Consider the following 10,887-nt stretch of genomic DNA (forward strand, 5'->3'; position numbering starts at 1 on the left):
AGAAGAGGAATGGTGCAAATACAGGGTTGGAGGTGACCGAAAGGGAATGCCATAATATAAAAATATAAAGGTAACTTTAAAGAGTTATTAATTAAAATTAAACAACTTTATTCTTAGCACACAGAAGAATTAGGTATATTTATGAAATAAAAATTTAACTTATTAGTAACAGCAAATATCTCAATTATGGTAACGTGAAGTTTGATGTTCCTTTTGAATTGGAACAAAAGTAAACATTGAGAATAGAAAACAAAAAAAGAAAGGTTCCATCCACATGAACCGCAGTTGCCCAATAACACACACCTTGAAATAAAATAACTCCAGACGAAACGCTTACTAGTATCACAAGGTTTTTGAACTGTGCTGCTGTAATCTTCCCAGCCAAAACTCAATTACCTAACCAAGGTATGTCAGACGTGATTTGGATTCGTGAATAACGTGCATTTGCTGTATTTTAGTGTCACCTACCAACAGAAGTTGTGCCACTTCATTTTTTACTTGTTTTTTTAGTTATACTAAGGCACCCACATGTTGATTCAGTTATCCCTGTAGGCAAGACCAGAAGGTACAACAGCGTAAGACAGCTTTAGAATGGTGTCCTTGCCAGTGGCTGTGACTATTTCAGTAACAAGTATCCAACTAAGAACAAATACTAAAAAAAAAAAATTAAAAAACCCAAACCCACACCCCACTCCCTCAATGCATCAGAACTCTTGGCCTCCAAACTCGTGCTTCTAGTTCTGTGACCAACAGGACTGCTGACGGGATAACACACCCTTCACATCTGTCGGGATGCTTTGCAAAACTTTCACCACAGTGACACTAATTGTTGTAACGCAAGACCAAGCTCCGCACAAACTAAAACAGGTCTATTCACTTCTGTGGCAATCTCTGCACTCAGAAAAGCCACAGGGCTTACTATTTTTTTCTTTTATTAGAAGTTACTCTACAAGGCCATCAACTAACTTCATAAAGGCTAAAACAGTTTTGGGAGGATAACCATCTTTAGTTTATCAACCTGCTCAGCTTCAGCGGTACCGCTGGCATTACGTATTCTGAGCGGCAGCAGCTTTTCAAGCCTACTAAGCAGCAGCTCCAATGCTTACATTACTGCTCTTCTCTTTCCCAAGCAGCATGGTGAAATCCATATACTGGTTAATTTAATTACAGCTATTCAACATCCAGTAAGTGGCAGCGAAATTCTAAAGCATCACATTAGTTTCATGCTGTTGCTTCTGCTCCCAGATCTCCAAAGCAGTCAGCGCAAATATGTGAGTTATCCGCTTGAAAGAAGGACAAAGGCAGAGATGGAAGAGAAATAATGCGTTCGAAGCCTCTACCATCGCACCCTTTGTACCGCCACAAGGCATTTTCAGAGAGTGTTAGCATTCATTCTTACACGGGATCCGCTGGTGCTGCTGCCATTCGGGGGGGGGGAAAAAAGGGGGGAGAAAAAAAATCAATTCATCAGGCACAACTCATTACATGCACTTCACCCTTTACACACTCCCTGCTTTCACAGTTGAGACCTGAAGTATGATTTTAGTACTGCACACTTAGTTACTAGAGGAATAACTAAAGGCCCTTCCACTGCAAGAAGAGTAGGAGCCTCAGTAGTATTTCAATCTGTGTAGTTTCAGGTAGGAATGAGTCAACAAGTGATCCTCTCTCACTAGAGCTCAGAACAACTATGAATGAAGACACATTTGGAATCTGTCTTACTAATTCAGTTCTTCCAGTATCCAAACACAACTCTGAGTAGCAGAAGAGGAGAAAAAACCCCAAACCTCCCCAATACTTCATCTCTCGAAGCACCCACAGAGCAGTGAGTACAGTGTAGCTGCCTCCACAGCTCCCGCTCTCAGGAGAACACCACCCTGGGATTTTTCATGCCTGTGAGCATGATCCTTATCTCTTGTATTTCCCTCTGCCCAGGTGGTGGTTAGGAGCAGTTTCAGTCCCTGCCTTTCTGCCAGTACCACAGCCCTTCTTGCTGGCTTTTCTCATGCATGCAGGGAGTTCTTTGCCTCCATTTCCTCTCTCTTGTTCCCATTCTGTCCACACACTGAAGGGAAAACGAGAGCACCTATTCAAAGAGACCAAACAATCAAGAGTGATAAATAAGATGCTGCCAAACAGAACACAGGTGTAAAATCACAGCAGTGAGGAATGCAGCGTTGGGATTTCCCCCCCTCTCATCAGGCTAGCCTTCAGTCTCAGAGGTCAGATTTCTTCCAAGTCCCTGACACATGAATGTTACAAGAGCCACAAGCATTTATCACTAGACAGACCTTGGCCTCTCGGGAGCCGAAATGGCTGCTTCCTCCCCGGGCTGAGCGCAGACAGAGCACTGCAGGAGGAAGGCAAGCTGCCTGCTGCCCATGCAGTCCCTCCTGAACGGCCAGTTTGCAGAGGCAAACTGTCTGAATCCTACCCCAAGAAAGCAGAGCCCGCGGCGTTTTTCAACGTCAACACATACACTGGTGTGATGAAGCAGGCCACAGAAATCAACCACCCATCTCTGCAACGCCAAGTAGATTGATACAAGGACTTCAGTGTCACATCAGCCCTCTCAATGGCAGTCACACAGAATAAACTCTTTCAAACCATCCTAACCCAGGCTAGAAGCTGCCTCTGCTGGCATCACCCCCCCATGGCCTTCCACGGGCTACTTCAAACTTCTAGAAGCGTATTCTTCTGCTGGCTTGCAAGCATTACAAATATTGCAGTGGGTTTATATGACCATGCATCTCCAAAGAAACAGCTATTTGAACTTTGCAAATTAGAAGTGAGGTAATAGAATGGAAAATGGCAGAGGAACCCCAAATGCAGCTTGTTCTCATAAACCTCAAAACAACACTGACACGAACTGTGGTACTCAGTAAATCAGACAGACAAGCACCCAAGCGCACTGAAAGGCTCCAAAATGAAAACAGATTGCTCAACTCCATGATGCAAGTAACTTGTCACAACCTGCTGCAGCTTGCAAGTGTCCAGATGCTGCTGCGTGCACCCTCCAAACGCCCTGCCAGCCTTAATCCCCCTCGGCTTCTCCAAAGCGAACAGGAGTGCCATTTCTCTGCAACACTAAAAAGGCCGCCTAGTAAGCCCCAATCATGGACTATCATTAGGCTAAAGCACTTTACTGGGCAAGGTAATAAAATTATTGTCCTAAAACCAGCACTTCCAATGAAGTGGAATATATCAGAATATTTTCAGGCCACCAGCAATTCAGTTTTGTTACAGTGCCTGGCACCTGTCAAGATTAGAAGCTTGCTTTCCATCCAGAAATCCTTAAGTCCCTTTCAAATGGTAAAATGAAGCAGTTCTTTGCACGTCTGCAAAGAGAGGCATGTGAACCATAGCAACGCAACGCTTATTTTTGCATATAACATGCAAAAAGCTACGTTCTTCAGGGTCAAGCACTTAAAAGCTAGAAAACAAAAATTTAAGAACACATATACAACAGAACCAGATTCAGAACTGTAGGTCATGTACCAATAGACACTTGCTTCCAGACCATAGCGTACTCAAACATCTGCTCTTCAGACATCTCATTCATCCTCCTGCAGCTACACAGAGGCTCTTTGCCCGATTTTTTTCTGTCCTAAAGCAGCACCATGTACCAGCACCTGTAACTTACCCATCTCACACAGAAATTTCTCTTGGGTGCTACTAACAAAACTCAGAGCACGGCACTAGCTCACTGGTGGTGGTCTAGGTAGTGATGCTGTCAAAGACAGGTGCGAGTAGGCTTTTAACAAGGCCTGGAAGCATCACAACAGATAAATACTTCAACCTTTCAATAATTTGAACAACCAGCTCATCCCAGCACATTCATTTTCAGCTCCCTTTCATAACAGGGACAATTAACCAGGTGACAAAGGAATGAGAGGATTTCCAGTCACTACAAATACAGCGCAAGGACCATAAAGCACTTTTGATGTGAACTCCCGTTGCTACCTCCCCAAAATAGTCACATTAAAAAAAAAAATGTTCCACAGTATAAAATTAAGACACCTTAATTAAGATCAATTGCTGCAATGAGTAGATGCTTAGTATCCATCTAAAACATACAAAAACTTCATTTGGCCTATAATTTACCTGAGCTCTGCTCAGCCCTGGTGAGGCCACACCTGGAGTGCTGGGACCATCACTGGGATCCCCAGAACAAGAGACATGGAGCTACTGGAGAGAGTCCAACAAAAGACCACAAAAATGATTAAAGGGACTGGAGCATCTTTCCTGGCTGAGAAAGCTGGGACCGTTCAGCCTGGAGAAGGCTCGGGGGATCACACCCACCTTCAGATATTTATAAACATTGATGGGATCCCCCTGATTCTACTGTGAGGGTGACCAACCGTGTCCTGGGCTGCGTGTCCAGCAGCGTGAGCAGTAGGTCAAGGGAGGGGATTCTGTCCCTCTGCTCCGCTCTGGTGAGACCCCCCTGCAGTGCTGCATCCAGCTCGGGGGTCCCCAGCACAAGAAGGACACGGAGCTGTTGGAGCCAGGCCAGAGGAGGCCACGGAGATGATGCGAGGGCTGGAGCACCTCTGCTCTGGAGACCTCAGGCTGAGAGAGTTGGGCTGGTTCAGCCTGGAGAAGAGAAGGCTGCGGGGAGACCTTAGAGCCCCTTCCAGTCCCTGCAGGGGCTCCAGGAAAGCTGGAGAGGGGCTGGTGCCAAGGGCAGGGAGTGACAGGACAAGGGGAAATGGCTTTAAAAGAGAGTATGTTTGGATTAGATACAGGGAAGAAATTCTCCACTATGAGGGCAGTAAGGCACAGGTTGCCCAGAGAAGCTGTGGCTGCCCCTGGCTCCCTGGCAGTGTTCAAGGCCAGGTTGGATGGGGCTTTGGGCAACCTGGGCTAGTGGAGGGTGGCCCTGCCCATGGCAGGGGTGTGAAACTAGATGGGCTTTAAGGTCCCTTCCAACCCAAACCATTCTTTGATTATATGAAGTGTTAATTAATTTAACTCTGTAATTAAGCATGTGCAAATACAAAACCAACAGAAGACGGCATTCAATATGATTACTCAGAAGAAACTAGGCCAGAGAATACTAAGTTTGCAAACTCAATGCTAACATTGTAGGACTTCTGACTAAGATTCTCCTGCAATTCTAATTTAGCCTCCCCCCCCCCCCCCCCCCGTATGAATGCATTATGATAGTCCTTAGTTACATGACAACATGTTATTTTTCCCCCATGAGACTGGTCTCATTTAATGTTCAGGCTAGACCTGTCTCTAAAAAGAACCAGAGCCATGTGATGGAGGGCTATCCACAAGACCAATTTCACAGCTGAAAGGTATGCGGTCTACAAAAAAAAAGCCCTGCAAGAACAGAAAGGATTGTTGTCGCTGCTTAAGCATCTCGTTGCTGCCGTGAACAAAAGAACTGCCTGCAATGCAAGGAAAAACTGCTAAGCCAAGTTTTCACTGGCAGCTATTGATTCTGGTCCTCGCACTCGGAGTGTATAACCTGAGGTCTCCTGCAAGGTTGAGCTGCTGGGAACTCACCTGAAAGTCTAAGAGATACACCGTGAATTCATTAAGTGCTAAATAATGCTATGTACTTTAAATACATCAGATCAAATCCTTAATGATTAAAGCTAGCTACCTAATATTAACAGATTTTTTTTACCTTATTCTCTAAACCTTAGCTCGTTACCTGCCCAGTAGTACACGTGCCTTTACATCACAGGATCCTGTGAAAAGGAGACGGATGGAGCATTTCAACACTAGACAAACACCACAACATTCTGATTTCACAGGCAAATTTGATGAAAGTTACTAAATCAAGTACAGACCCTCTACTGAATAACTCATGACCAATTTAACACCATCTGCCCTGCATGTTTAGCATCACAGGGTGGTCACAGGTAAAAAGTGACATGACCAGATGGTGTTATCATGCCTATACAGTCAGCCACTCCATGAGACTAACACTGCTTTCTTCAGATTTACGCACAGGCCCAAAAAAAAGATTGTCGCTACGAACCAACTCCAAAAAGCTACGGATCACGGTGCTGAGAGAGTTCACAGACACTCCTACAAAGGGTTGTGGTGCTCTGGATGTCTCTCCCCAGCAAGCAGGGCTTCTCTTCCTCCTCCCCAACCCCCCCATCACCCCTGCTCTCACTCAGACACCTCCAGCTCCTGCTGTCATCACTCAAATTGTCTCAACCAAGTCCCCTTGACTACCTCCTCTCTCTCTTTTTCTACCTTTGTCTCATCTATTGCTGAATCCTGCCTGGTGTGAGCAGAATCTGACACATCCAAGTATGTGAAAACCACATTTATTTTTTTTTCCCCCCAAAGGCTTATAGTTTGTATGGCTGTGAACATTTTCCATGGGAATGGCAAGAGATACTTCTGACAGAGACACCATCTGCCTGCCATACAGCAAGTCCTGCTTTCAGACCATGAGAACGCTGCAGCTTTTCAAAATAAAAATCCATCTCACACAACAAGACGAGCCAGTTTTCTCTAGTTTTCTTCTCTGTAAAGTTCCTCTTCACCCCTCCTAAGGCAGACCCATGGCCAGAGTCACGCAGCCTAACGGTGGAAATCTGGCATAAGCATACAGGAAAGTAGTAGGCAGTTTTCACTATAAACCATAGTATCTGTCCTGCCTCCATGCCACAGAAAGAAGAACAGCCACAAATAATCTTCAGCAAGTCACTATTTCACTTACAAGAGCCACAACCTAATTAAAAACACAAGCCATGGTTCCGTAAGACACTGAACTCTGGTTTTGAGGAGAGCAGACATGCTGCAATGCTCCACTGAACTGGTTCAGCCTCACTAGCGGGGAGACCGTGTGTGGGTACGGCCCTGCAGACCTTACACCAGACACCGTGGATGCTCCAGCTTTGCACGAAGGATGCACCATATCACCACTGATTCAACAGATGCATAACCACGTGCTTACATTTGTTCCAAATCAAATCTGCGATCTAAAGATGTATAGGGGCAATATTAAGAAACATGAAAACACACCACAGGCTGCAGTAACTCTGTGTAACATTTGAGTTTACGAGCACTTCAGAAAGCCTAAGAGTTTCTGTTCAACCACAGCAAGACAGTAGCAGAGACTAGAAACAAAAGGTGGAAAACTAGCATCTGTGTTTATATTAGCAGCTTCACTGGACCCAACAGTTTGCTTCACAAGCTACCTCATTTTCCTATGCGCTGTGAATAACTGTTCCAGCATCCACTGAGCCATGGCTTTCCTCAAAGAAGTTACAGAAGCCAAAACACCTCCGTCCTCTTTGGAAGTTCATGCGCACCGATGCAAGCACTTAAACCATAAACTTGATTTTATGTAATCACAATTCAGATACTACGAAACTGAACATTTTAAATTAGCTTGTTTTGTTTTCAAAGTGTGAAGAACTAGAACAAACATGTCTGGCCCGTTGGACTTTCTTCTGCCAGAGGAATACCTAAAGTTACTGGAGATTTGATTGCCTGTGTCTAGATGTCTTGTTAAACTACACCTTACCTACAACAGCTAGTAGGTGTAAAGGATACTCCTAAAATTAAATCTGCTTGTGCCAACACCACAAGGTAGATCCTGAAAATTTATTTTACAACAGATTTCTCGTAATGTGAATCTCAGCAACTGAAAAATGTGCCAGTTTATCTCTGCATTAGCCTCCGGTTTATCCCAGTCTTTGGGGTCACAGAAGCCAAACAGATCATTAAATGTCAGATACTTTAAGTGATATAAAACAGCTGCAGACAGCTTGAGTAATAAGTGACTTTAGCCATGTTAGCAACAGACACCCAAAAGGGAGGTTACGGGATGCAATTTAACTTAAAAAAATAACGGCAGCAGATCTTCCCTCCTCAGTTGCTACTTAGCGATTAATAATTTTGTTAGTGGACCACAAAAGTCTGAGCAAATCCAACTAATACACATTTCAGACACTAGACTTGGGATTGCTCAAACCTCACCATTCAGCATTTCCAAGATTAACTACTTGTTTAGAAACTCTAGCTAAACAGCAAGCCTGACTTTTTTTTATCCCCTATCTGTTACAGAGCATCTGGCAGCAAGCAAATGCAGTGTAAAAATGACAACAACAGAACGCTAATCGCCAGAGCAAGCCATAAGGGAAAAAATGTTTACAGTGTTATTCGCTCCCCGGGTCCCCTGACTTTGGTCAGCTATGTGTTTACAGAGTTCAAATTAACTGGAGATATTTTTATTTTGTCCATTTGATGCAAATAAAGGCTTGCACTGCTCATTTTTCAGCTTACAGAGATATAGGACACTTGCTGAAAACCAAATCACTGGGGATACCAACATATTTGTTTTGAGACTCCAGCCACCAACTCTAAACAAGAGCCTAAGCAAGCTAAAGCCTACAAAAAACAAATCTTTGTTTAAATCAGAGACTCTCCAAGCACAAAACTACTGCGAAAGCCTTCTGCAGCGGGCCAGATGGGGGACTTCATGAACTGTCTCCAAGTACTTGCGCAGCAATTGTCAGCCTGCCTAGAAATTAAGATTCCTTTCACACACGCACCCAATTATTGCCAGGTCTCCTCTCTGCCCTCTGAATGTCACTCGCCTCGCTAATTAAATCACGGGCCTGAACTCACCTCTTCCAGGGCTCACCCTGCTCCCACGGGGCATCATCCCCACTCGCTCAAGCCGAGAGAACCCCTCACCATCAGGCTACAGCCCAGGACCCTTTTCTTCCCTTAAAACCCCAACCCCACACGCACACGAGGCGGCACAGAGCCTCTTCCCACGCTCCTCAGCCTCCTCCGTTCTCCCCATGACCCCCCCGCCCCCGCAGTCCCACAGGGATCCCCAGATTCCCCATCCTCTCAGCCCCCCATCCTCTCCTGAGCCCCCAGGCCTCTCCATCCTGCTCTGCGCCCCCAGACCTGCCGCCCACGCACCAGTCCCGCAGCCACCCCATCGCCTCCCGGACCCCCACGGCCACCACCCCGGCCCCACTGACCCCCACCATCCCCACCCCGGTCCCACAGACTCCTCCATCCTCTTCCAGACCCCCATAAACTGCCACCCCAACCCCACAGAACTCCCTCAGGCCCTTCGGAGCGGCCGGACGCCCAACACCACCTCAGTCCCACAGACCACCCCCCCACGCCCCCCAGGACCCGCTGTCGCCCCCGGCCCCCACCCCACGGACCGCTCCCCCACCGGGCCTGGCGCGGCCCCGGCCCGCACTCACCGATCAGCCGGCGCACCTCGTCCTCGCTCAGGTAGAGGCTGAGGCTGGGCCCGGGGCCGGCGGGGGGCCAGTCCGGGGGCCCCGCGGCGTGCGGACCGGAGCTGGGGCCGGCCTGGCCCTCGGCGCCAGCGGGCAGGAGCAGCAGCAGCGGCAGGAGGCGGAGGAGATGGCGGCGCGGGCCCCGCACCCGGCAAGACGACGACGACGACGACGACGGCGGCCGCCGCCGCCACCGCCCCGCGCCCGCCTCCCCCGGCGCCGAAAGGGGCCGGCCCCGCCGCCGCCTTCCCCCGCCGGGCTCACGGCCCCCGCCCCGGCGCCCCGGCACCATCGCTCCGCGGGAAGGGAGGCAGGCAGGGACGGGACGGGGGGGGGGGGAAGGCCGGGAGGGGACCCCCCGCCCCGCCGAACCCCTCACACGCCGCGGCCGCCAGTCCCCGCCCCGCCGCTCATGGCTGCGCGCGCCCGACGCCGCCGCTGGCGCCGCTTCCTCCGCGGCGCCGCTCGCCCCGCCCCGTCCCGTCCCGCGCAGGCGCGGCCGCGCAGCCCCGCCCCCTCCGCCCAGCGGCGGGAGGAGCGGCCGCAGGTCGCCTCTCGCCGCCGCCTCAGAGTGCCCCTCAGCCCCGGCGGGGCGGGGAGCTGGTCCCTGCTGTCCTCCTCCTCCTCCTCCTCCTCCTCCTCCTCCTCCTCCTCCTCGGCACCCGGCGAGAGGGAGGAGGAGGAGGGAGAGGGAGGCCCTGCCCGGTTTCTCGTTCCTGCCGGTAACTCGCCGTCTCGGTGCCTGGCGCCTGGAGGGTCTCTGGGCCCGTCCTGAGGGAAGGCTGGCGGGGGGTGTAGCCCGCCGAGCTGCCTCACGGCCTTCTGCTGTCACCTCCTCCATCGCCGTACCCTGCCAGCCCCACAGCCCGGTCACCTGCCGCGGGCCTGTCCTGAGCCTGCGGGGCTCTTCCGCACGGCGGGAAATACTTGGCCGAAATATCCCAGAAAATACACCCTGGAGGTTACTGACACAGATCAGAAGTTACCCAACTGTAAATACTAATGCAATACCAGCACTTTGCTTTAACACAATTTCCTTTTTTGGTAATTTTTTTAAAACTTTGTGTACTCGTGTTGACATTGAACGTTTTAATCGGCTTTTCCCTTAATCTTACGCTGCTTTCAGAGCTGGGAAGTAGCAGCAGCGTTTCATTTCACTGTAACAAAGGAGGGCCTTTGATCTACAAAGGATGGTTGTTTCAATCCCAGCCTATAATGCTCCTAAAGTTAAATTTAAACTGTAAACACGTCTGGTGTTTTGTTATAGTATGGAATGCCAGCGGCAGCGCTGCATGACAGCTGATACATTTTGAAAGAATGCAATAATAATAAAGTCAAACGATGAAAACAACATTAAATTCCAGCATGAGGCTTTGCATCCCCTATACAAACATTCCTGACCTTTTCCCAAAATCGTCTTCTGCGCAGAATTTCAAAAGTGAGTGTTTCTGTTGCAGTTTGGCGCAAAACCCCATTTCAAGATGTCCACCCACCTTTCCCCTGAAATGCAAAAACCTCTGCTGCGATCAGCCCAGGCCGATGAATCTCGTTTTTCTGAACTTGACGTCTGACCGAAAAGCGCCTGGGTCCCTCACCCCTCCGGGCTGATGATGGAAGAGCCGCCTCCATCGTCACC

The 10,887-nt window shown here is 48.8% G+C and overlaps 1 protein-coding gene across 2 annotated transcripts in view; it reads right to left on the minus strand.

Annotated features, from left to right (window-relative positions):
- The window catches only part of RYK (receptor like tyrosine kinase), a 62,018-nt gene extending 52,323 nt beyond the window's left edge, over positions 1-9,695 (minus strand). The window contains exon 1 of one of the 2 annotated variants that reach the window (XM_075760710.1): positions 9,213-9,695. In XM_075760710.1, the coding sequence (XP_075616825.1) occupies positions 9,213-9,543 (331 nt within the window). In that variant the 5' untranslated portion in view covers positions 9,544-9,695. The remainder of the gene's footprint in view (positions 1-9,212) is intronic. The other variant, XM_075760711.1, reaches the window with a different exon arrangement.
- Between the last annotated feature and the right edge of the window lie 1,192 nt (positions 9,696-10,887).

Source organism: Balearica regulorum, chromosome 9, assembly GCF_011004875.1.
Source record: "Balearica regulorum gibbericeps isolate bBalReg1 chromosome 9, bBalReg1.pri, whole genome shotgun sequence".
NCBI lineage: Eukaryota > Metazoa > Chordata > Aves > Gruiformes > Gruidae > Balearica > Balearica regulorum.